Genomic DNA, 26,973 nt, shown 5'->3' with positions numbered 1-26,973 from the left:
GCGGATTTTCGTCTGTATGGGTTAATTATGCGTCGATCTGTTGGTAATGCCTTGGGGTTTCAGTAGGGGGATCGCGTGCGCGCTTCTCTTCCTCATTCAATATAGACGAGTGAAGGCGAGAGCTGCGTGTGTGTGTTTCTTCAACCTTCTCCCGTTCTTTTCCCCTTTTTAAGGTATTTGCCACTAACAAAGCAATGTAAACTCGAACACATGTTGGTAATACATTTCGTCATGTTACTGTGGTTTTATATGAGAAAAGAGACGTTTTTGCACTGTTTAAAGAGTTTCGTGCTAACAGAGAAAATGTGTAACGTTATGCTAGCAGCAGAAGACCTCATGGCTCCGTCGTGCCCGAGTCTCGCCATATACTAGTGTACACTTTGCCGTTGGTGTTTAAGTTAGCTACTGGTACGTAACATTTGTGCTGTAAGATTCATTGTGTATTTATCACTATAAGGCCGAGTTCATTTCATGCTGAGACAATGAATACTGTTAAAAATATATAATCCATTTTAGTTTTATGTGAGAACTCATTTAAAAAGGAGTATTATGTAATTTGATAACTTTGTTTAAAACAATTCACATTGCATATGGTAATTTAGTTGAAAGGATGATTTAGAATGCATTAAGAAGATACTTGTGACTGTGGTTCTGAATCTGATGAGTGCATGCATATTGAAATGTATGTTTTTTGTATACATTGTTCAAAAACTCATTCAATACAGACGAGTGAAGGCGAGAGCTGCGTGTGTGTGTTTCTTCAACCTTCTCCCGTTCTTTTCCCCTTTTTAAGGGCACAACACGTCTAGCTTCTTCTTCGTCGGAAAGAAGCATGGTGGCCTTCGTCCCTGTATCAACTACCGGGTCCTGAATGCATCCACGATCAAATACAGATATCCTCTGCCATTGGTACCCGCTGCCCTTGAACAACTACGGTCTGCGGTGATCTTCACGAAGCTCAACCTACGGAGCGCCTATAACCTGGTCCGCATGCGCAAGGGAGATGAGTGGAAGAAGGCATTCATTCCCCCGCCGGAAACTATGAATACCTGGTCATGCCCTTCGGTCTGTCCAACTCACCATCAGTTTTCCAGGGTTTTATGAATGAGATCTTCCGGGACTTCCTTAACCGGTTCGTCATAATCTACATCGACGACATCCTCATCTACTCTACCAGTCTCGAGGGGCACATACGCCATGTCCATCAAGTTCTGAAACGTCTTCGTGAGCACCAGTTATATTTAAACGCGAGAAGTGTGAATTCCACCAGACAACCATTCACTTTCTGGGTTACGTCATTCGTCCAGAGGGTATCTCCATGGATCAGACCAAGGTGAAAGCTGTCCTCAACTGGCACAGACCTCAGACTTTAAAGGAACTACAGAGGTTCCTTGGCTTTGCTAATTTTTATCGTCGAATTATCAAAGACTACAGCAAAACCTGTGCTCCTGTAACATCCATGGTACGAAAGGGTGTCAAACGTCTCACCTGGTCTCCGGAAGCCACGGCAGCCTTCGAGAGACTAAAGAAAGCATTCTGTTCCGCTCCCATGCTCGGCCATCCGAACCCAGATAAACCATTCATCGTGGGAGTCGACGCTTCTACCAACAGTGTTGGAGCAGTACTGTCCCAGCGGCAGGGGACCCCTCTTCAACTTCGACCATGCGCCTTTTTCTCACGCAAGTTTACACCGGCGGAACAAAATTATGATGTGGGCAATCGGCAGCTGTTGGACATTAAACTGGCTTTAGAGGAGTGGAGACATTGGCTGGAGGGAGCAAACCACCCATTCCAAGTAATCACAGATCATCGCAACCTAGAATACCTTTGAGACGCCAAGAGGTTAAATCCTCGCCAAGCCCGATGGGCATTGTTCTTCACTCGCTTCAACTTCTCTGTAACCTATCGCCTCGGAACCAAGAACCTCAAGGCCGACGCACTGTCTTGTGTGTTCCAACCTGAAACCTTGCCGAAAAGTAACGAAACCGTCCTCCCTCCAGCCCTGATAATGAGTCCCATTCGTTGGAACTTCGACGACCTCATCGCCGAGGTCACCCTGTCTGAACCTACTCCGCCGGGGTGTCCCGAAGGTAAGATCTTCATTCCATCCCGACTACGGATACCCCTCGTGGACTCGGTGCATACTTCTCCGGGATCCGGACACCCAGGTAGCCATTAGACCCTTACTCTTCTCCAAGAACGCTACTGGTGGCCCAGGATGTCCCAGGATACCTCCCGGTACGTGCAAGGTTGCACCGCCTGTGCCATGGCCAAGGTGCCCCGACGTCTACCAGAGGGAAAGCTGATGCCTCTCCCCATACCAAATCGACCCTGGTCACACATCGCTGTCGATTTCATAACTGATCTACCCTCCTCTGATGATAAAACCTGCATACTCGTCGTCGAGAGATTCTCTAAAATCCTGCAAACTATTAGCACTCTCCGGGCTTCCCACCGCATTCAAGACCGCCAAACTCCTGTTCACAGAAATATTTCGCCACTTCGGCATTCCAGAAGACCTGGTCTCTGATCGAGGACCCCAATTCATATCTCACGTCTGGAAGTCTTTCTTTAAGTTATTGGGAGTGTCGGTCAGTCTAACGTCGGGGTATCATCCTCAATCTAACGGTCAGGCAGAACGTAAGATTCAAGAGATCGGGAGGTACCTGCGGACCTATTGTCACAACACACAGGACCTCTAGAACAGATTCCTGCCATGGGCTGAGTATGCTCAAAACTCCCTCTGTCAGTCCTCCACTGGTCTAACGCCTTTCCAGTGCGTCCTAGGCTACCAACCATCACTGTTTCCTTGGTCTGGGGAGCCATCTGACGTCCCAGCAGTTCAGCATTGGTTCATGGAGAGTGAGAGGGTATGGGACTCAGCCCATGTCCATCTCCAAGGGGCAGTTCGGAGGCATCAATTGCAGGCAGATACCCGTCGCAGGGCTACTCCTCTTTACACTCCAGGCCAGTTGGTGTGGCTCTCTACCCGGGACATACGCCTCCGGCTGCCCTCACGTAAGCTAAGTCCCAGGTACATCGGGCCATTCGCGATTGAGAGGCAGGTCAACATGGTGTCCTACCGCCTAGTACTTCCTCGTCACTACAGGATTGCTCCCACCTTCCATGTCTCCTTGTTAAAGCCTTACATCGCACCCCTTTTACCTCAGCCCACAGAATCTAGCACTGACGAAACGCCCCCTCATCCTCCAGTGGACCCCGCAGAGGATTTGGTCTACCAGGTTCACACCCTCCTAGACTCCCGCCGTCAGGGGGGTCAGCTTCAGTACCTCGTGGACTGGGAGGGGTTTGGACCGGAGGAACGCAGCTGGGTTCATCGGGACGACATCTTGGATCCCACTCTCCATCAAGACTTCCACCGGGATCATCTGGATTGTCCAGCCCCCCGTCCGGGGGGTCGCCCTCGTCGTCGGGGTCTGCGGCCCTCAGGAGCTGGCCGGGGAGGAGGGGGTACTGTCACGGATCCAATCATCGATGACATCACCCCATCAGTCTCGGCTCAGTGCACCTGGTCCCGCTCATCATCCCCGGAATTCTGATCACTCCCACCTGCTCTTCGTCACCACTCACCTTGATGCACGCTGTTCATAAGCCTCAGACAATCTTCACTCGCCGTCCGGTCTCGTCTTTCCAATACCTAGGACTCACTGGTTCCTTGATCTCGTTGTCTGGTTCCAGATAATACTCTACTTCAAGTGGTTTATGCAATATTCTAACGCCCTGTGTGAATCTCCTCTGCAGCGTCAGTGAGGTGGTTGTTCCGGAGATTCCTCATCACCTTCCCTGCGTCTCTCCAGTACTGATCTCCACTATTTCCAAGGATCCAACAGTAAGACACGGCGGATCCTATCAAGCTCTTCCTGTACCGGCCCCATTCACGGATCCCCTGGGGCTAAAGACTTTCCTGTGGCATCAAGAGCCTTCCAGTATCGTGGAGTTGCTTATCCTTGTTAAATAAATCATTGTCACTCTACCTTTGTGTCTTCGTTCCTCAGTATAACCGTGACAGATAATGAATTTCAAACCTGAACCAAACATATTTTTATTCAAAGATCAACAGTCTGTCATAGTCTTTAGTCTGCCACAAAAAAAACATTAAAATCATGAACTCAAATGTCATTGTGAAAAAATATATAAAATATTTTGAATGAAAATTAGCTTATCAATGCATATCTAAGTTTGCCTACTGTAGAACTTCAAAAAAAGAAACTAAAAAGATGCTGCAGCCAATGAGCAGCCGGCGGGGGCTGCCTGAGCATAGATTTCGTCTGGTCACCCTAGCTATATTCCAGTCATCATCATAATGTAACAGTAGCCTTATATGACTGCAATTTTTATATATACACATACACACACACACACACACACACACACACACACACACACACACACACACACACACATATATATATGTCAAACCACGTCTAACATGGCTTTTATTTTGAAAAGTAGGAAATGGGTGTAATCTGTTTTGCATCTTATGAATATGACTTTTTACTAATAATAATTGAATTAGAGAACTCTCTAATTGTAATTCTTTCTAGTAAGAATTGAATTGTAGAGCTCTCTAATAGTCATTTTTAGTAGGAATAACTGAATTAGAGAGCTCTGCAATTGCATTCTTAGTAACAATTCAATTAGAGAGCTCTCTAATTCAATTCTTACTAGTAAGAATGCAATTGCAGAGCTCTCTAATTGAATTCTTACTAGTAAAAAATGCAGTTAGGACAAGTAAGGCTGGGTACAATTTAAGCTAAAATGGCTTGCCATAATAAACATGCATTTGAAGAGTGCAAAATGTTGTGCAGTGCCAGGTTGTCATGTAAGTAAATCAAACCATGCAGTGACACTGTTAACTTCACAGTGCTTCTCTTAGTAGGATGAAAATAATCTGTTATTTAAAGGGGCATTTGGCGACTCTAGCTATTTCTTTGCTGATTTTCACTTTTGTTGTCGCATGTTTTCTCAACGAGCTCTCCCTACAGCTGTAAGGCGTATATTTCACAACAATGTCGTAAAAAACGCACTTTATTGTGTGGAGCTATGTTTACCAAGGTGGGTAATACCATAGACATCATATAGATAGACGCCCTATCGACCGCTACGGCCTATTGGCGCGGACAAGCCGTGGGGCCGCCATCTTAAACCGGTCACCCGCTCCGCTCAGTGTAATCTGTTTGGCAGGTCCAATGAGATGTCAGCGCATTTAATTAATCATATCTCACTGATTACCGAACTGATTTTCACGCGTTTTTTTTTGCTGCAAAGGTCATACACGTAGCTACGATACAGGACACATTGAATATTTTGTTCACAAAATACAACCAATAGTACGGTAATGTTAAATGTTAAATCTTACTTGTGAAAAGTAATCCCCGAGTGATGGTCCGCCGATTTGAGCAGGAATATGCTGCACAGTGCTCTGGCATCTACTGCTGCTATGCAACGCAAATAGGAGTATGACCGGTTTAAGATGGCGGCCGCATTTCTTGCGCCACAGCGGCCAATAGGGCATCTAGACTCTATATGACATCTATGGGTAATACATCATACACATTGAGGGCGGCGTGTGTGTTTATGTCGAATTGTCGTAAAGCAGTTTGTGTTTCTCGCTCGTTCTCGTTTCTCACGAGACTTCCTATTTCCAATTTACAGGGACGTTCAACCTCATGTTGCAAGGTTGGTTTTCCGCCTGGAAACGCTGGGGGGAGCGGGGAAAGTCACCATTCTCACCACAACAGGTTATTAAATCATCCAAATTATTTCTAAACGGTTTTATTAAGTTGAAATAGTTGCCGAATGCCCCTTTAAACTGTGATTAAATCTGTCAGTCAAACCTGCTCAAGTGTTCTGGAATATAGCGAATATTTTGTTTTCATTGTGTTACTGTTAGTTATGATGAAAGCATTCGTTAGTGTGCAGAAAGTTACAATGACGAGATCGCTGCATTCATGAGCTCAATATGTCTGTGGTCGGCTACAATGCATGAGCATTGTATATTACTCTGCAACTTTTCACACCACAATCAACACTTTTCACGATTAGTATACCTTGAGAATTGTAATTGTGAAAATGTAGCCTACTAAACGTTTTTGAGAGAATTCAACATGTAATACTAGCTATTACATATGCAAAGATGTCAGCCAATCACAGCAGTGGGCGTTTGCACTGAAGTCTCTCAGCCTATAGTATCCAGCTGCAGACACGGCCCTTAAAACAGCGTTCAAATCTGAGGGCTAAAATCAATGCAGGAAAAATGCCTGTTATTTCTAAATTATGACAATTTTTAATGTAAAAATCATACTAACATTATAAGTGTACCACAGGAAACATAATAAAATATTAAAATAATGCAGTTCATGAATCATGACCCCTTTAAGGACCTATCAGCCGGCGCCATCTAGAGTTTCATGACAGAACTTTGTTTTTCTTCAATAGCCTCACATTTTATTTAACATCATCCTGAAATTACCTTTGTTTGGACACGTGCAGAAATTATTGAAAGTGAAATTATGGTGGATATTCTGAATATGGAAGCAGCTATCTTAGCTGCTGTCTGATTTCTAGAAACTGTTTATGAGAATCAGGTTAATCCATTCATACTAACATAATCATAGTATGACCACACTGATTGATATAATAATATTCTTGAGCATGTGAACAAGGTCAATGAATCTGACATTAAAACTATGATACCAAAATTTGTTAAAATTTGTACTCCCACAACGCAGCCTGTCTCTGAGTCCTTACTATTTCACTATTTCAGACTGTGCTATAGGGAGGTTGGGTAAAAGAGGACAATTTGGCCTAGATAAATATTTGTGACACTGTCTTAGCACAGCTCTCTCTGTACTGAGAAGATAAATGTTTTAGATATACAATGCAAGCTCACTTTGTTCTGCCTTCTGGAAACCATAAAAAAAAAAACATGATCTCTAACAAAAACAAATCGGTGAAAATTTGGAGAATTTTCAATGAGCAGTTAATCTGAAGGCTAAAACTCCTACCATTCATTATTCTTCACTCAGCATATCTTACCAGCTATTTAAAACCACCAATGCCACATGCAGCAGGTCAAAAATAGTCTGCCTCCCAGGACTAGAAACTTCCCCGTGCCACAAGATACCATGCTGGAGGTATATGCTAAAAAAGACAAGGACTATCCCCAGAGAAGAGGACAGCAAACACTGAGGATAATGTAAATATTCTGCTTTCGAAAGAGTGAGTGACTCATTATTTTATCTTTAGTGCATTTGTTTTATAGGCTTGAAAAATATTTCACTTATCTTGTTTTATTTAGCTTGTAAAGAACTGTCAAAATGGCAGCTGTATTTGGTCAGTTAATGGAATTTCACTCAGTTCATGGGACAAATGTGAAACTGGACCCCTCGGGGACTCAGGCCACCCGAGTAGAAAGCTTTGCAAATGGCGTCTGCTTCAGTAAAGACCCTTTAAGCCCTGGCGAGATCTTCCTAGTGGAGATTGAAGAGAAAGAACTGGGCTGGTGTGGTCATTTAAGGATTGGACTTACTGCCCTTGACCCACGAACACTGGAAACTGTGCCAGAATACTCTCTGCCCGATCTTGTGGAAATGGGAGACAGCTGGGTGTTCGCAATAACAAGAAACCATAATAAAGTCATTGAGGATGGAGGAGAAGTAGAGGGTGGCGAACAGCCAAATATAGGTGATGAGGCAGGAAATAAGCCTAAAACATTTTTTACAGACACTCATCTGTATGTAGAAAACATGAGCATACCAAGAGACAAGTTGGTGGGACGCAGTCGACCCGGGAGGTACAGTCACATCTTGGATGATCTGTACAAAACCAATGCTTTACCCCCAACTGCCCGCCGCAGTCGGATAGGGGTTGTCCATGTACCTAAGGGACAAGGGTATGGCGACATGCACATTATCATCAATGGTGAAGACATGGGAGCCTCTGCCAAGAGGATCCCTACCAATAAGCCACTGTATGCGGTTGTGGATGTATTTGCTGCCACTAAATGTGTTCGGATTGTCCAGGTGGAATATGGCTGTAAGTTACATTTTTACTTGCTAATATGATTTGATATTATTGTATGACAGACTATAAAGATTTCTCTCTCCACCCCTGTGTTTTAGTTTCTTCATTGCAGACGCTCTGCCGAAAGACAATTCAGAAACACATCATTCACAGAATGGCTTTGGACTGGTTGGACCTTCCGGAGTTACTTAAACACTATTGCAAATATGAGTGAGCAAAACCCAGTAAACATCTGGGTAGATGCAGCAAAGACTTTTAAGACTGAGTGTCGCTATAATGTTGTTGTTTTTCTCTCCCATTAGAACACAAGAAACATGTCAACTGAACAATTTAATAAATGTTCTTCAAGCTTAAGCTTTGTAGATCCAAATTATTACATCAAGAGTGGCATGAGCACTTATGGCTAAAACTTGATAATTCTACTGATTTTCAATAATTTCAATTAGTATATTTTGGTACTGTGATAAGTTTTAGGAGTTTGAATATAAGCATATAAGAAAACATGTTGTAACATTTTTAATTAAGAATAAGAAATATTATATATAATGAATATCATTTATTATATATAATGAATAAGAGATATTTATGTTTCTTGACTATTTCTAGGTCTCCAAACCTTTGTTCACTTGTAGTCTTCAACTTGTTTACCCATACTGTATTTTTTTCCTTTCTTTTTTTAATGTGGATGTTGTTTAAGAACATTTCATGGAACATTTCAGCATTCATTATTTAGGATGCTACAACTTTATTATTAATTGATATAAAAAGTATAATTATACCTGTATTAATGAAAATATTAATTTATATGTTTATCCTTAGTAGACAGTTGGGTCTGGACATTTTTTTTATGTTTGTAAAATGTTCATATAAAAAGTATTCTATTTGTTGTTGGTTTTATAAATTAGATAAATGCAAAATCTTTTTTTAAAGATGTTGCTCATGAACATTCCATGCAACATTTCATAGCATTCTATTAAAACATATTATTATTATTATTATTATTATTATTTGGTTTAATTAATCATTTGAATGAATAATTGTAATGAAATAAATTATAATTTGTACGTTTTTACATATAGAGGTAACACTTTACAATAAGGTCACATTTGTTATCATTAGTTTTAATGTATTAACTAACATGTACTAACAATGATCAATATATTTGTTGCAGTATTTATAAATATTTGTTAATGTTAGTTAATAAAAATACAGTCGTTCATGGTTAGTTCACAGTGCATTAACTAATGTTAACAATAACAACTTTTGATTTGAATAATGTAGTAAATGTTGAAATTTACTAACATTAACTAAGATTAATAAATGCTGTAGAAGTATTGTTCATTCTTAGTTCATGTTAACTTAAGTAGTTAATTATTGTTAACTAATGAAACCTTATTGTAAAGTGTTGTTACCCATATTTTTATCAAACAATCATTTTACCAGGTAGATTTGAGTGTTCGGTTGATCTGCACTGACACCTAGCGGTCCTTTGAAGAAAGTTCAACCGAGCAGTTTGGTAATGGTCACGTGACCGGAACATTGTCGTCGTTGTTTAGTCAGTTTCCCAGCTTGTCATCGTACTTGATCTGCACATAAAATACGCTGTTTGATTTATCTGTTGATCTCTGTCAAACAATGTCATTTTGTTCATTTTTCGGGAAGGAGTTGTATAAAGATCATTTCAAACCCGGTAAGTATTTTTTATTTATTTCTAATTCATTATTTAACCTGCTCCCTTTACCTTTAGGACGATTATGATGTAACTTAATAAATTGGATGAGCGAACTGATGCAGCGACAGTCCCTTCACTATTTGCTGTACTATTCTATAGCTAAGAAAACAAAATGTTTGTGTTATGTTAATTTAAACAGAAAATGTTCCCAATGTATTGTTTTTCTGCAGGTATATATGTTTGTTCCCAGTGTGGACATCCACTCTTTTCAAGCAGATCCAAATATGCCCATTCCACCCCTTGGCCTGCCTTCACAGAAACCATCCGAGAGGACAGTGTAACAAAAATGATGGAGTCATTAACAGCATTCAAGGTTAGATCAGATTCAAAACATTAGTTAATATTTAAAGACTCCACAAATATGTTCATATGTGTTCATACATGTTAACATGCATGTACAGGTTCTGTGTGGCAAGTGTGGTAATGGACTAGGCCATGAGTTTCTGAATGATGGGCCAGAGGAGGGCTTATCACGTTTTTGAATATTCAGTCACTCGCTTAAGTTTGTCCCAAAAGGTAAGTCATCACCACCACCAGCAAATGTAATTTTCTGTATAGTATTGCAGTATCATATGGCTTTATACTTATTTACATAACTAAGTAATCAATTGAATTCATCCTCAAACTTTTTTTTCTCATCAGATAAGGTTGATAAACACTAAGCGAAGTGATTGTCCATGCTGATGAGGCTGCTGTTGCTTGCACACTGGTAACCGGATGTTCAGCTCATGAAGTGGACAAGGGAAAAGCCCCAGATTGGGGGTCCTGTTCACAGATACATTATGACCATCCCGGACACCACAGAGACCAATGTATTTGATATATCTTTATACTAGTCTGCATAAGCTAATATGAGCATTTTATGAATGATGAATGAATGAAAATACTTACCGATAAAACAAGTCTCAAATATTGTTGATGTTAAATGTTAACTGTAAACCTTCAATAAAGCAATTTACGTGTCATCATCGAGATTATTATTAGGTCTATTATCATATACTATTAACAATAATAAAATACTTTTAACATTATAATAACCTTATTATATACACAGTTGTGGTCAGAATTACTGGCTCCCCATGGTAAATATGATCAAAGATGGCTGTAAAAATAAATCTGCATTGTTAATCCTTTTGATCTTTCATTCAAAAAATATGCAAAACTCTAACCTTATATTGAAGTAAATTAATTGAAAGTGGGGGGGAAATCACATTATGAAATAAATGTTTTTCTCCAAAACACATTATAAAACGCCATAATTATTAGCTTTTTGCAACCTCCTTTGGTCAAGATAACAGCTCTGAGTTTTCTCATATGATGAGTTTGGAGAACACCTGACAAGAGATCAGAGACCATTCCTCTATAGAGACTCTCTCCAGATCCTTCTGATTCCCAGATCCATGTTGGTGCTTCTCTTCAGTTCACCACACTCATCTTCTATTGGGTTCAGGTCAGGGACTGGGACGGTCATGGCTGAAGCTTCCTTTTGTGCTCAGTGACACATTTTTGTGTTGATTTTGATGTTTGTTTTGGATTGTTGTCCCGATGGAAGATCCAACCACGGCCCATTATAAGATTTCTAGCAGAGGCCTTCGGTTTTGATTTTTTATCTGTTGGTATTTGCTAGAATCCTTGATATCATGTATCTGAACAAGATGTCCAGGACCTCCAGCAAAAATATAGGCCCAGAACATTAAAGATCCAGTTGTATATTTAACCGTGGGCACAGGGTACTTTTTATTCCTGTTAGCACCAAACCCATCTGGTGGGTTTGCTGCCAAAAAAGCTATTTTTATTAGTTTCATCTGACCATAGAACCTCATCCATTTGAAGTTACAGTCGTGTCTGACAACTGAATATGCTGGTGTTTGTTTTTGGATGAGCGTAGAGGATTTTTCTTAAAATCCTCCCAAACAACATGTGGTGATATAGGGATTGTTTTTTTTTTAAAGGCTTTTTTACCCCAAGGCTCAACTATTCTTTGCAATTCTTCATCTGTGATCCTTGGAGAGTCTTTGGCCACTCAAACTTTCCTTCTCAATGTGCATTAAGACAATATAGACACATGTCCTCTTCCAGGCAGATTCATAACATCTTTAGTGAATTGGAAATTCTTAATTATTGCCCTGATGGTGGAAATGGGGATTTTCAATGCTTTAGCTATTTTCTTACAGCCACTTTCTATTTTGTGAAGCTCAACAATCTTTGGCTGCACATCATAACTATATTCTTTGGTTTTACTCATTGTGATGGATGATTAAGGGAATTTGGCCTTTGAGTTCCCTCATATTCATACTCCTGTGAAACAAGAAGCTCATGTGAAACAAGTCATAGCTAGACAATTTCATGTTTAGTCACCCATCTTCATGTCTATGACCAGTGATTACTGAGTTTTGATTGATGAACCGAAAATAAGTTGACTATTAAAAAGTACAGCTGAACATCAGTTCACAAAAATTAAATATATTGTTTAAATTGTTACTGCCTTGAGTTATTTTGGAATAAGTGTAGGCTAAAACCACTAACTTGATGACATTTATACTTGGTCTTAATAAATGGAACATTAATTACATATATAAAAATACAAAATATAATTGTATTTGGTTTCTTTCATCTTTTTTCTGATAATGTAAGTAATGTTTATTTAACCAGAAAAATGTGACATTAAGTGAACTACTGCACAGTGCACACCACCACTAATATACGGTGCGTGTGTGTGTGTGTGTGTGTGTGTGTGCATGTGTGTGTGTGTGTGTGTGTTTCAACCGAATTGTTCATCCGAAATCGTATTAGTTTATTGAATCATCCTGAATGAATATGTTTATTTTATTGTCTGCATCATAAATACATAATTTATTGAAATTGGTTCCTATTACATAGAAACTGTCTTTTTATTTTGTTTCCCGCTATTCAAATTTGAATTTAAACTATATTATTTTTCATTTGCTGTTATTTGTTATTCGTGGTATATTGTTATATTAGCAGGAATGAGTGACATCCATAGACTGTAGGTGACATCATGTCCTGAACCGCCAAAATGACGCTGCTCCGCTCCCGCTCGTAAGAAGAAACGGTCACATTTCATCATAGCTCGGAGTCGAGAGAGACCCTTCAGTCTTCGCGCGCCCTTGACTTTGTAAGAAGAGAGATTTTCCACGGAGCTTAACCATTAATAACAAGTTGATTAATTATTTCAAGAGTATTTTAATTATATAACGAGTTATATAGTTTACAAATGAAGTAACTTAACCATTAGCAGCGAAACTATTTTACCTCAGCGTTAGTTCGTCAGGTCAATAGGAATGTTGCTAGCTTTTTTTTTTCGTTGATAACTCTCATTTGCTATTTGGATATTACTTATTGGAATTACGTAGTCATGAGTGTTTTTCCGTTGTGTCACTGTTGTTACAGAGATGAAAATGACGTACGCTCCAGTACAACGATATGTGCCAATATGTGACCTAAACATAAACATCACACACTCGGTGAGAACTTATGGTGGCAAATAGACTTATTCTTGAGTGCCTGGTTATGGTGGTATCGCAATTTTAACGAATAATTTTAATGAATTTATTATGTAAATGTAAAAAATTACATAATAAATGATTTATATCTGTTTATTCTAGGTTACTTAGTTTTGTGATGATAAATGGATATTAAAAAAATTTGTCTTTTAATGCATGTAAGGAATGTTTTCAGTGCGAAAAATAAGGCTTTTTTTTGTTTATTTTCCAGAAAGTGGTTGGAGTAATAATTGGGAAATCTGATTCAAGAGGATTTCCAGACAGGAAAAGTTGGTTACATTACAAATTTCCTGTTTTCATTTTATTACATATATTTTTTTACAGTCTTTTCTTTTGATTTTAGATGTTGGCTCTGAAAGGTTCACATTCAGCTTCACCGTAAAAGATTCACCAGAACATTTTATCAATGTGTCTGCATGGGGAAACGAGGAATACATCCAAGGACTGAGCAGTCGCTTTCAGATTGGGGATTGTGGTGAGATTTACCAGTAGTAATCATTAATTTTAGATGTCACATTCTTGTGTTAACAAAACTAACTACTAATAATAGATTAAATACAAAAATATATATAATAATAGATTAACTACATTGAGCTGAAACTGTGAGCCAAAATAGCATCTTCTGTTTTAGTTGTAATTGAAAATCCCCTCGTTGTGACCAAAGACTATGAGAAAGAAGAAAGATTTTGCCCTTCAACTCCCAGGTAAAAAAAAAAGAGAGAGGATAAAATGAAAGATCACATCTAACTAATAAATATTCTGTATCATACTGTATTTATAAGTGATACATAACCATATTTCATCTCAGTACCTACAGGCTGTTGTTAACAGAAACTCACTCAAGCATTAGAATATGCTCAGATTTAGAAACAGAGGCCAGGATTCTGCCGCTATTCCACATGCCAATTAAAGACCCAAGGGACTTCTATTCATTGGGAGACATTACTGCAAATGGACAGAGTCTGGATGGACAGATTATTAACATTCTAGCAGCTTTGCAGTCGGTTAGATTCCAACAATATACTGTCAGCCCTTCTCACGGATGTCAGGGAAGTTAACATACCCTGACATCAGTGGCTGGTGGGCAATAAAAAAGCAATTTTCCACCCTGCAGATGTAAAGATCCCTTTCAGTGATTGAGATTTTGTCATCCAAAGGTTGGAGAGGAGAAATTCTTCTCAAAATCTGATGGGCGCAAAGGACAGAGACTAGAAATAAAGCTCTTTGATGACACTGGGACATCATTTCCTTTAGTGTGGTGAGTAAAATTGCCTTAATTCAGTTTGGTTCAGTTTTAATTCAGTTTTTAATTAACAGCAAACATCAACGCCAAAATTTATTTTTTCATCCAGTTGGGATAAAGAAACCATTCGGCTGGTACAAACACTGACACAAAGGGAAACAGGTAATATGTTTATTTGTCTGTTTATTTTCCAACCGCAATTTCTAATATGTGAGGAATTTAATTAATTATACTTGTTTTTTCCCAGTGCTGTTTATTGCAGATGCTCGCATCACCTTTGACAGTTTTCGTAGTTGTATGATAGCAACAGCGACCTCAAAAACAATCATAACCGTCAACCCTGGTAGTGATGTGATATGCTAGATTAAAGGATCTATTTAAAAACTTACTATTGTAATGTTTTAACAATCTGACTTTATCGTTAAAATCCTTATATTCTTTCAATTGCATTCTAGATACAGCAGAAGCCAACCAGCTGTACACGTGTATAAGGGAACTGTTAGAAGCCGGAGGACTGGATGACCAAGACATCCTCTCAGGTGATGATGTGCCATGTAAGTCGTTTGATCTCTATACATCTAGACCTCTACATCAACAACGCAGTATGTGTGTAGCTCATAGTAACACACAGTAAAACTGTATCCTTACATTTTTTTGTCAGTGGATTCCATTAGTGATGTTCTGACTGTGAACCAACTCAAAGCCAGAAGTCAAGAACATGCTGATGTCTTTCATTGCATAACATATGGATTCATCACAACTCTTGATCTAAGTTCCTCCATCTCCAAAGTCATTCGCAAGAAATGGTAAGTGTGCAAAGCTTTGACAGTTTTGTACAATGACCTAATCAGGGTTTCCCACTCATCCTGGAAAACCAGAAAAATTAGAGAAAATGTAAAATCTCCTGTTTTCCTATAGCCGAGAATCAAGAGTGTATTGCTCCCTGAAACAATTACCGTTAGCAGCAGAAAGTGCTGTGTTCAGGGACACTGAGATTTGATACGTGAGAGAAGTATTTTGCATCAGTTAGCTAATGTTATTAACTGTTAAAATGTTTGCAGAAAATGTCATGTGTTAAGCAGCTACCTAACCTTAACATTTAATTTATTAACTTACTAACTAATCGTTTTTATGCATAATATAAGGCAGGGGTCAACATGGCAACCTACAGCAGTGACACAGCCTGTTTTATTTAGTTCTGATTGTTGTCAAAAGTACTTTGGTACTATTTCTATACTGAAATAAAAAAATAAAATTGTCCTGGCTGATAGGTGACTACAGCATCAAAGGTTTCTATTTACAATGTTTTTTTACAGCATTAAGCCAATGTTGAGCACATGAACGCAATGACCAATAAGAGGTGTTTAAGAAGTGAATTAGAATCCTCTCAATTGGTGCTCTGAGTGCTCTAAAATCTAGTGCTCTAGATTATAAAGGGTTAGTTTGCCAAATGTACATAACCCATTCACCATTTGAATAAAAGTTTTATTTTTCACGCTGCTCAGTACACACTGCAAAGTTTCAGATGGGACAACCATTTTTAAATGTGGGAATGAAAATTGTGTTGATTGACAGTGATAGCCATAGCAACAGACAAGACAAAAATGTCTGATAAGTCAAAATAAATGTGTGCATTAAGTGTAAATGCAGACTAATAGACCTTCCGGTAACTAGTACATGTAATGTGTTCACTTTACGCATTTAAAGCAATGTTTACATAAATGTTTGAGGCTACATGCTAATTTTTAATCTGTTATTTACTTTTTATTATTAGCAGTAATTATTAATTGGTTTTTGTTCAATCATTTTATTTTCAAAATAAAATTTCCAACATATTTTTGCTATGGTATTGAAATTGGTTTCGAGAATCATTTGTCATACTGTATAATTAAAAAATATCAAATAACTGATTTTATAGTTACAGTAAGTGATGGCTATAAACTGTACATCTTTTAAAGACTTAAAAGGAATATATTAATTTAGTGCCTGATCCTTGTCTATTATTGCCGCCGTAGTGAAATTGAAAATGTCCTAGAAAATTATCACTGAAAAAGAGTGGTAACCATGCCTAATGTTCACAAACCTGAGTTTTAATAAATAATTTCTCCACTAGTGCCAAATGCAAATTTCGAATCAGTGAGGAGATTCAGACGTGTTCCAATGATGCCTGTCCAAATCAAGGACAACAGCTCCAGGCTACTGAAGGCTTTGATCTGCTGCTGGACATCAGTGATCACACTGGGACTTTGCAGTCATGCAACTTGGCAGGAACAATGGCTGAGAAAACCCTGGGCTGTAAAGTGAGCGCATCTAATACTTGCATTAATGCTGGTCAAGATTCTATGTACATTTATCATCTCACCTTAACTTTTACAACTACTTTGTTTCTGATAAAAAACCTTTGTGCATTGATACCACAAGCCTTGGGTTCATTAACCTGACCTGTGTCTAATAATAAATAATAAGTAAACATTTAAACAAACTATGTAAATAATATATTATAGAATTTGTATGTCTGTGTGTACTGTAAAGAATAAAAGTCAAATATTTTTTCTTGACAGACAGAAGCATTTTTGTGTCTGTCGGAGTCTGAAAGGACAATTCTGCAGTGGAAGTTCCTTCTGGAGAGATGCAAAATTTATCTAAAGGTTACTCATGTTGACCATTTGTCACTTATTTTCAATATTGAATATTTAAGGATGTAATTTAATCTTCTCTTTAAATTGTAATTTAATCTAATAATGTAATTTAATCTTCTCTTTAAATTGTAGGTTCTTCCATCTCCTAAAAGCAGAAGTGGAATGAGGGCAAGGATTTTGTCATGTGCACTCGCTGACCCGGTTGAAGTGAAGCAAAACCTTGCCTCCTCTGTGGTTTGATGCTGTTTTGCGACACAGCATGGTTCCTCATGTGAAATCAAATGAACTATAGGCCAACTTGTATTAAATTCATTTTGGTTCAAATGCATATGTAGTGACTAATATTATATCTATTTTTTGACATTTTGCTCCAATGTCGCATTTGATTTCATTGTATTGTAACTGGTCTCTATAAATTAATTAACTTGATGTATGTTTCTTTGCATGTTTGTTTCAAACTAATTTTGCTCCAATGCTTTAACTAATAAAAACAATGAATACTGAGCACTGCTGCCTCGGAACCTTTTATTGAAGAATTGTTTCTGTGAGGACTGTTTTGGATGGAGCGCCGCTTAGGTTTGACATTTGTAAATAATGTTCATTTCGCTGATGAGATCATAGTTTTACATTTATCTAATCGAATCTCTAGTGCATTATTCGCCCTCAGGTAAGAACATTGACTCTTTCTTTTTTTTCTAATCAAGTTTGTCCAATTGCATCTTTCAGAGAGCATTTTAACACTCTAAAAACAATATCAAGCTATCACAACAGATTGTTCTCTTGATCTTGTTGCCAACATAAACATAAACAAGCACATTAAAACGTATTGCGGTATATTCATGAATTTTCAACAGCCACAGCTAAAACGAGTCATTCTCCTGCGAAGTTGTGTGGTTAGGTCTTGTCTGGATTGAGTTCATCATGAATGTGAATCAAGGCACCGTGGGCAGTGATCCGGTGATTCTCGCCACTGCTGGTTATGATCACACCGTGAGATTCTGGCAGGCTCACAGCGGCATCTGCACAAGAACCGTCCAGCACCAGGACTCTGTATCCTTCACCAACAACAGCGTTCACTTTCATGACTACGGTTCTTAACACATTTAAGAACACTTTTAAAAAGTTCACTTTGTATTAATGTCAAAATAGAAGTTTTGTTAACACTTTATGTTAGTGTCCTTGTTACATGTACGTACTGTAGTATTAACAGTAAAATATGCATAACAGTTAATTACACGTAACTAACCTAAGCCAAACCTATTCCTAACCACAACCATATAGTAAGAACATGTTGTTAATTCATATTACTTACACTACTTATATAATTACATATAAGTATTATACAAGTACGTATAATTACATGGTAACAAAGTCACCCTACAATAAAGTGTAAAGCATTATGTTTTAATAATCTTTTGTTGTGCTTTACACATATTTTAAAGTGTTGACTAACAAACAGCATATGTAAAGTAGGCCTACTTGATTATAATTTTAACTGTAGTGCGTTATTCAGTAGTATTATATAATATAATTGAAATGTACTAAATTGCAACTTCAATAAAAATAACTGTTAATTTCAACATATATAAGTATATTTCTGTAATCATAAATGTCTGTAAGTACATTCAGAAGTACACTTTAACCATATTTGAAAAAATCAATAGATATAAAATGTACTTTAGTCCTCCTGAAGTGGGTCAAAAATTGTACACGGCAGTTGATTTAATTGCAAAGAACGTGATTAAGTTTATTAAAACATTAAATTCACTTTGCACTTAAGTAATTTTTTGAAAGTATATTTCTGTAATAAGTATTCTTTTTAAAATATTCCAACGTGTACTTCTTTTTCACAAGGGACTGCTCGTACAAAAAATACTTTAAAGATGCTTAACTCAAACACCAGCAGGTAAATTCTCTTGAAGTAACGCCTGATAGAAGCATGATTGCTGCTGCTGGTAAGTTCAGCGTGCACCTCATTACGTAAAAACTACAAATAGTGCAAACTGTTTTTGTTTTTCTTTTGTTCCTATACATGTGAAGTTTTCACACTGTACTTTTATTCTCGCATTTCAGGTTATCAACACATACGTATGTATGACTTAAACTCAAATAATCCAAACCCTGTGATAAATTACGATGGTGTCAGCAAGAACATCACGTCTGTCGGCTTTCACGAGGATGGTCGGTGGATGTACACAGGTGGGGAAGACTGCATGGCTCGCATCTGGGACCTGAGGTAGCGAAAGCTTTCTGCTGTATGTATAATGCCTGTTTTAAGATGCTTTAAGTGCTACTTAAGTGCTGTTTTCATTCAGGTCAAGAAACCTACAGTGCCAAAGGATATTTCAAGTCAATGCACCTATTAATTGTGTGTGTCTTCATCCAAATCAGGTCAGTTGGATAATATTTCATAATCTGCTACTGATGCTCCCAATCAAACCAGACGAACAAACAAGTACATTTTCTCTACATGTATTTTGCTTTAGGCTGAATTAATCGTCGGGGACCAAAGTGGTGTTATCCATATCTGGGATTTGAAAACAGACCACAATGAACAGCTCATTCCAGAGCCAGATGTGTCCGTCAATTCAGTCCATATTGATCCTGATGCTAGTTATATGGCTGCAGTCAACAGCTCGGTCAGTGACCAATAACAGTGTTTTAAAGGGATAGTTCACCAAAAAATGAAAATTGTTTCATCATTTACTCACCCTCATGTCGTTCCAAGCGCATAAACTTTTGTTCATCTTTAGACATTGAATGTCTATCCCCCCAAAAACTTTGACAAGGGCTAGTGAATGATGACTTTTTTTGGTGAACCATCTCTTTAAACCTTCAAAACTCCACACTACTAATGAAGTTGTGCTAATGTGTACTGCATATATTTATATTATATCTGATTATATTATGTCTTTCACTGTAGGGCAACTGTTATGTGTGGAATTTAGCTGGAGGAATAGGTGATGAGGTGACACAACTGATACCCAAGACCAAGATCCCTGCCCACAAACGCTACTCGTTACGCTGCAAATTCAGCCCAGACTCCACGTGAGTGTCTTTCAAAACACTAATCTGAGGAACAATGGGAGAACAGTGAAACATTTAAAATGGTTGATTCTTGTTTACAAATATTATACAAATCAATGCATAATTTTTTCGTCTCTTTACTAGATTACTGGCCACATGCTCTGCTGACCAGACCTGTAAAATTTGGAGAACCTCCAACTTTTCTCTAATGACAGAGTTGAGTATTAAGAGTAACAACCCTGGAGAGACGTCCCGAGGTTGGATGTGGGATTGTGCCTTCTCTGGAGATTCACAATACATAGTTACAGGTGAACACACACTTTATTTTACGGTCCTGTTCTGCATGTACATATGATGTACTTATTGTAGTAACTGGGTAATAACTAGGTACTGGTCATGAAACTACCCCTAAACCTAATCTTAACCAATGTAGTTAACTTCTATTACTCAGTACTTTGTTGGAAATAAAGAGCAACCAGTTTCGTGGTATGGTTAGGTTTAAGGGTGTAAGGGAAGAATCAACAGTTTAATTAAAGATGTTACTAAAGAACTTAATTACAGATTTAATTACATGCAGGTATTTTTTAAATACAAGAACAATGTAACAACATGTTTGTACACAATAAGTGCATTATAACAAACAATTAATTTAAATGTTAGTACAGAGTATTTAAAGACACTAACCCCCAGTTTCACAGACTAGGCTTAAGGCTTGTCCCCGACTAAAATGCAATTTTTTAACTGAATGCAACTTGTACTGACATATTTTAAAATATGTCAGTGTCATTGTTTTGTCTCAAGATGCACACCAGTAACGTTTTTTTTTCTAAGCCAGACCTTAATATAAATTGGGTCCAACAACGTCAAAGCAACTAAGGCAAATCCATTTTTTTCTTCGTGTCAGAAGTACCACAAGCACTTGAAGTACTTTAACAAATAGGAAGAAGCATAATTTTACTGTCGGGATTTTGTCATGTCGTGTCGCGCCACATCCAGTGTAGACAGCATCAGTACTGATCATAATGGCTTTTGTCTCGTTGTGCCATTCGCGTCTGGTGTAGACACAATACAAGAGATTATTTTGTGTTATTTTGATTTGGCTTGTTTTTTCAGTTTTTTTTTTTGTATTTGTTGGTGTTGTATTCTGTATATAAAAACTGGTCAGTGGTCAGAAGTTTACTTCCTCTTCCTAATAATGTTTGTGTCCTCCTTGAGCATAAATAACTGCTGGCAGCCTTTTGTAATAGTTGTGTATGAGTCCTAAGTGAGAAAACTGGATCTCAGCATCATTGAGCCACTGTAAGGTGAACTCAAACGGGGCAGATCATGCAGGGAAACCAAAGAACTTACAAGACCTGGCGTCAGTTACATAATCTTAGTCACCATGTTTACCATTTTATGTAACTGAACTCGTTTTAGTAAATCTTGGCCACATTGTACTAATTCGTTCCCTTATTTTGATTTAACTAAATCAAGGGAATTAATTATTATTACATCGCCACGATTTAGGAAAACAAGGAAACAAATTATTAAAACGTGCTTGCGTATGAGTAAGTCGTTGGAACGAATTCTTAATTTGTGACTATGTTATACATATTTTTTTCCTGCATGTCGTGTGTTCTCCATGCATCAGGACAGTGCTGAATAAAAAAATTTAAATATGTTTTTCATTTTTCTTTCACAACTGTTTGTTGCCCTCAGTGGAATCATTTGAAGCGTTACTGCTTATATATAAATTGTTGTGTATTTTCAGCATCCTCTGATAACCTGGCACGTCTGTGGTGTGTGGAGACCGGAGAGATCAAACGGGAGTACAGCGGCCATCAGAAGGCTGTTGTGTGTTTGGCCTTCAATGACAGTGTCCTTGGATAGTATGCCGAAGAAACTCATTCATCATAACACCCGACATCTACATATATGACCCATCCTCATGGTATTAAACGGACTTGTTGCATTAATGATAACCCTTAATGGCTATGATGATGAAGACTGAGCAAAAAACTGTCAAAATGTTGTATCCTTATTATTGCTAATTCAAATGTATGGTAGGATACATATAATTGTTGCATATACCCAGTATTTGTATGCATCCACATATTTTGTGTATCGTTGTTACATTAACACAATCTGAATACTTTTAGATTTTGATTATTATCCAGACATCACTGAATGACTCCCTTCTTGAATTAAAATATTTGAGTGACTGAACACAATGGTGCTTTATTGTAGACCAGCAGTGTTTTCCATTACTCGTCTGCATCAGGTTACAGTCTTTGAGCCAAGTCATGTTCAAACCACTGCAAAAATGGGGCTAAATACAAGAGAGGATGAAGATAAGGATTTATCAGATAACATGACAAGATGGTTCTGGCTTCGTTGCCAGATTGGCATTAAATATGAGATTTGTTTAGCCTTTCCAGTGGCTCTCATCGATGTTGTCAACACATTTGTTTGTTTGTCTGGCGTGTGCTGGTACACTGGTACAGGAATGTCACTCTGGCAGGTAGTAGAAACACACAGAAACACAAATGTTGCTGGGGAAGCAGATGTCGATGCAGAAGTAAATAAGTCTTTGTTTCCCGGGACCTTCAGGAAAAAAGGAAAGAAATCTCAAGGTTCTTATTTCTATAGATGTGCCGATGACAATCATAATCAATGTCCTGTTCCTTGTTCATGCTCTGCTGGTTGTCACTCTAAAAAGGTCACAACTCCATCTAACTGGAATACTGGATCAGGTTTCTGTCACACTGTGCTCTTTATAGAGAAACCCAGCATGTTCTTGGCTTGTTAAATGTCTTCTGTACATTTCTTGTCACAAAAATCAATTGATGCAATGTTTTAAAATTTTATTTAAAAGTACAATTTACAGTACAATTTGAGCTTAGTACAGCATTTGTGGTATTAATTACCACTTAAATTTATTTTCTCCTTTTCTTAAAAAAAAAAAATCAGGGTTACATTGAGGCACTTCCAATATGGGGCATATTGCCTTCATATCAAGGCGAATGGGGCCAGTTTGTAAATGACAAAGTACCCACTGTTTCAGTAGTATAGCAACAAGATACAAACTTTTTAAAGTTACATTAAAATGTAACATGTTAAAGCGTTTTAACATGATTTCAGTGTAAAACAAATAAATCCCTTTTCTACCTTTCCAGTGTGAAGTTATACCCAAATTTACAACTTTCTCGCCATGGCAATGTAACACATAAAAACAACCATAAAAAGGTTACTAATACAAATGTTTTAACATAAGAATGCAGGGGTTAATGTAAGTGTTTATGGCCTGGTTTTAGAGACAGGGCTTAGATTAAGCCAGGATTAGGCCTTCAGTTCAATTCAGGACATTTAAGTAGCTTTAATAAACGTGCCTTAGAAAAAAAAACATTACTGGTGGGCATCTTGAGACAAAACAATGGCACTGACATATTTTAAGATATATCAGTGCAAGTTGCTTTCAGTTAAAACAGCTCAAACATGCATTTCCTTCACTGTGAAACCAGGGGTAAATGTCTAAAATTATATTCACTATATTTCTGCTTTTAAATCATCCAAAGAATTGGCCACTTCCACTGTACATGCTTCACTGTAACCTCGATTTTTGCCAAAAAAAAAAATCCCAAAGATTTTTTGGTAATCAACATTACGCCACAAATGCTGTCATTTGATTGTTTTTTTTTTTAAATGTTTTTGAAAGTCTTGCTTTCATTTGACCAAAAATTCAGTTATAAAATGTAATATTGTGAGATGTTATCACAACTTAAAACAACCGTTTTCTATTTTTAAATGTAATTTATTCCAAAGCTGAATTTCAATGTGAGTGGCGTGTCGGTTGTAGAGAACCTGCTCCTGCTTTAGTGTGCACATACACACAGCAAAGGAAGTAAAAAGGAGAGAGAAACAGGGACGAAGAATTCCAAAAGAAGTCACACAGAGAAAAAGGTCAGAATATGTATCATGGAAAAGTAATGATTTGGTTTATGGACATGCAAATAGTTCAACATGATCCCTTTTCTTAGAAACAAGAGCAAGCAGCCATTACTCCAGTTTTTAGTGTCACATGATCCTTCAGAAATCATTCTAAAATCATTCTAATTTGATGCTCATTATTATCTATATTGAAAACAGTTGTGCTGCCTAATATTTTTGAGGAAACTATTATACTTTCTTTTTTTCAGGATTCTTTGATAAGTAAATATATGTTTGACATAATCTTACCATCGGATCTTCTGGTCCAGTACACAGAGGCCTGCTGACAGAGGGACTGAAGAGGTTCTTGAAGGGTGGAAGCTTCAACACGACTGCCGGGCAGGACTCCCAAAAACTCGGTGTGTTTTTCAGTCTGATTTCCCACCACCCAGACCTGACGAACCTGTGAGAATCATCACATATCTCACTGTATATCATTGCAGAGCAAATTATCCTCTAATGCTGTGATACCGACTCACCATATTGTTCCTGTGTGAACCCATACACTGTATAACTCCTAAATGTATAATTGTGTCTTTAGGGGTTTAAGTGTTTCCTCTAGTACAAAAGCCATTTGTAATTACACCACTTACTCCACTGAAAGATCAGATAGACACTTGTTAAAGAGGAGTGATGCTTGAGCGAGCCTGAGACAAGCAGTTTATGCCTCTCAATAGCTCATTGTGCACCAAAAATTGGAAATTTTGTTCAAAAGGCTATTGACCACGGATTGAGTTTCCAAAAAGTTTTCTAATGGCTTTAATCAAAGGCAATGATGCAAAAATCTCAACCGAGACCAAAGTTTTAAGTGGTCAGCGATACTTATCGGTTCAACAACCCATGCCATTCTGCACAGATCATAACCCAGCGCATGAATCTTGTTAAGTGCTGAGAGAAGTGTGTCCAGCACAGGTCTCCGCTCTGTTTGCGGACGGGTGCTCTGTCTTTCCAGTAGTGACTTATAAGAGGAAAAAGCCAACAGAGTGGCCATTGTGCACCCTGTGGTCCTATCCTGTAAGGCGATCCAGCCAAGGTGGATCAGATGGTCTGTGGAATTCAGACTCGGCTACTCTAAAACCCTCCTGAGCTGGTGCGGTCCATTACTCCCTTTCTGAAGTCACGGAGGAGAAAGCAGCCAAAAGTGCTCTCTAATCTTCCCATGAGCACTGGGGTGGAGCTGCGTTCAAGTGTCAGTCAATTTGCCAGCCAGCTTTACGTTTAAATGGCATATAGGGTCTTAGCTGCTGAATGTGATCCGGTTTAATACACCATAGCAATTGACATTTTCATTCATAGGAGACTCGACAATTTATTCCTGTGATGGCAAAGCTGAATTTTCAGCAGCCATTACTCTTCAGTGTCACATGATCCTTCAGAAATCATTCTAATATGCAGATTTGGTGCTCAAGAAACATTTCTTATTCTTATTAATATTGAAAAAAAGTTGTGATGCCTAGTATTTTTTGTGGAAGCCGTCATACCGTCTTTTTTCAGGATTCTTTGTTGAATAAAAAGTTTGAAAAAGAAAGCTTTTGAAACATTCTAAAAGTCTTTACTGTCACTTTTGATCAATTTCATACAACTTACTGACCCCAAACTTTTGAACGATTTTGTGTGTATATATATTTAATAGAATGTATCATTGCAGGTTACCATCAGATCTTTTGGTCTGGCACAAAACTAGGAAGCTCGACAAGCAGAAATCCTTTACCTGTTGCTCCGAGTTATTTAGTTGAGATTGCACATTCTCGTAATCCAAACTTTCCATCCGGCGAAGAAAGCAACTGTTTTGGTTGTCAGGTTTATAGCATACCAACCCCTGAGGAAGAGAGATAGGGAAATGTAACCGAGCTTTAGAGGAAAAGCCTAATCTGTGCAGAAAGAAAGTCTTACATGTCTCATGTCAAAAATCACCGTGGAGGTGTAGTTGACATGGGAAGTCACAGAGTAGGTCACTACATTGTTATGCTTGTCAATCAGAGCCGACTGATTGATCAAGTCACCCATGTGATCGGGAACTCTGACAACCTGCAGGGAAGACTGTGTGGAAAAAGGTTCGTTTTCAGTGCTAACGTGTTTAATAAAGCTTGAAATTATTCACATTTTGAAATGCTCGGACTCTTACTTGCGTCTTATGCTGAAGCCCTAGATGTGCCGTCACACTGAGAGCAATGATAACAATGAGCAGCATGGCAGTGAGACTGCACCAGAGAACTTTGTGAGGAACCCTGGAGGAGCTGATGGGACCACAGTGCTAGGAAATCCAAACACACATTCATCTCCCTCCGAGTTACATTTAAGGCCATTGCACATTCACATTAAAGAATATTTATGGTTCTGTACACATAAGCAAGACATAAAACAGAGCTAAGCAAAACACAAACTGACATATTTGTGCTACACTCTTAAAAATAAAAATTCCAAGATTGGTTTTGCAATGATGCAATGGAAAAAACATTTTGGGTTTTTAAGAGTGAAGCATGTTTTCTGCTAATGGAAACAGCAATATAACCACATGAACTCTCACCATGCTCTGTGGGTCCTCCAGACTGGCTTCTGAATGCTTCCAGCACCTCACCATTCTGCCCTGTTTTACTTCTCCTCACGGTACCTGTCTTACTCTTTTCTGTATAAGCCAATGTTCATGACTGAGACTGACCAGCAGAACCTGCAGTATAGGTGTCTAACTTCTCCCTGCCATCCTCTGCCCCCCACCTCTTGCCTCACACCAGGTAGTCCAACCCACTGGCTGACTACCCCTATACCAGACAATAGACAAAGGGGACAGGTAGA

General features: G+C 38.2%; 6 protein-coding genes across 7 annotated transcripts in view; 5 read left to right on the top strand and 1 right to left on the bottom strand.

Moving 5' to 3' along the window:
* Window positions 1-26,973, top strand: part of shisa9a (shisa family member 9a) — a 736,130-nt gene that overhangs the window by 289,375 nt on the left and 419,782 nt on the right. The window lies entirely within an intron of this gene.
* On the top strand, window positions 7,140-8,400 carry neurl2 (neuralized E3 ubiquitin protein ligase 2). Its single transcript, XM_077201108.1, has 3 exons — window positions 7,140-7,242; window positions 7,331-8,058; window positions 8,145-8,400. The coding sequence occupies exons 2-3, from the start codon at window positions 7,341-7,343 to the stop codon at window positions 8,258-8,260; spliced, it is 834 nt and encodes a 277-aa protein (XP_077057223.1). The 5' UTR covers window positions 7,140-7,242; window positions 7,331-7,340; the 3' UTR covers window positions 8,261-8,400.
* On the top strand, window positions 9,577-10,750 carry msrb1b (methionine sulfoxide reductase B1b). The gene is made up of 4 exons (XM_077201110.1): window positions 9,577-9,736; window positions 9,949-10,091; window positions 10,180-10,294; window positions 10,421-10,750. Exons 1-4 carry the CDS (start codon window positions 9,682-9,684, stop codon window positions 10,438-10,440), a joined length of 333 nt encoding a protein of 110 aa, XP_077057225.1. The 5' UTR covers window positions 9,577-9,681; the 3' UTR covers window positions 10,441-10,750.
* On the top strand, window positions 12,789-17,691 carry meiob (meiosis specific with OB-fold). Its single transcript, XM_077201103.1, has 14 exons — window positions 12,789-12,914; window positions 13,190-13,263; window positions 13,514-13,571; window positions 13,646-13,777; window positions 13,934-14,006; window positions 14,111-14,306; window positions 14,460-14,560; window positions 14,655-14,707; window positions 14,793-14,888; window positions 15,001-15,099; window positions 15,207-15,351; window positions 16,659-16,845; window positions 17,107-17,193; window positions 17,317-17,691. The coding sequence occupies exons 2-14, from the start codon at window positions 13,192-13,194 to the stop codon at window positions 17,422-17,424; spliced, it is 1,407 nt and encodes a 468-aa protein (XP_077057218.1). The 5' UTR covers window positions 12,789-12,914; window positions 13,190-13,191; the 3' UTR covers window positions 17,425-17,691.
* On the top strand, window positions 17,723-22,419 carry mlst8 (MTOR associated protein, LST8 homolog (S. cerevisiae)). Of its 2 annotated transcripts, none has more exons than XM_077201105.1 (9): window positions 17,723-17,851; window positions 18,071-18,234; window positions 19,088-19,139; window positions 19,258-19,420; window positions 19,500-19,575; window positions 19,671-19,823; window positions 20,108-20,232; window positions 20,356-20,519; window positions 21,965-22,419. In XM_077201105.1, exons 2-9 carry the CDS (start codon window positions 18,106-18,108, stop codon window positions 22,081-22,083), a joined length of 981 nt encoding a protein of 326 aa, XP_077057220.1. In that variant the 5' UTR covers window positions 17,723-17,851; window positions 18,071-18,105; the 3' UTR covers window positions 22,084-22,419. The 2 variants fall into 2 exon arrangements, with proteins under 2 accessions (XP_077057220.1, XP_077057221.1); XM_077201106.1 differs by having other exon boundaries at window positions 17,731-17,851; window positions 18,039-18,234.
* On the bottom strand, window positions 22,412-26,882 carry bricd5 (BRICHOS domain containing 5). The gene is made up of 6 exons (XM_077201109.1): window positions 26,708-26,882; window positions 26,306-26,434; window positions 26,074-26,220; window positions 25,892-25,999; window positions 24,430-24,583; window positions 22,412-22,797 (listed from the first exon to the last, which is right to left on the bottom strand). The coding sequence occupies exons 1-6, from the start codon at window positions 26,759-26,761 to the stop codon at window positions 22,703-22,705; spliced, it is 687 nt and encodes a 228-aa protein (XP_077057224.1). The 5' UTR covers window positions 26,762-26,882; the 3' UTR covers window positions 22,412-22,702.

The sequence above is a fragment of the Siphateles boraxobius genome, unplaced genomic scaffold (assembly GCF_051911475.1).
Source record: "Siphateles boraxobius isolate OS27281-9 unplaced genomic scaffold, OSU_SipBor_1 46, whole genome shotgun sequence".
NCBI classification, from domain to species: domain Eukaryota; kingdom Metazoa; phylum Chordata; class Actinopteri; order Cypriniformes; family Leuciscidae; genus Siphateles; species Siphateles boraxobius.
This window is presented reverse-complemented; position numbering and strand designations above follow the sequence as displayed.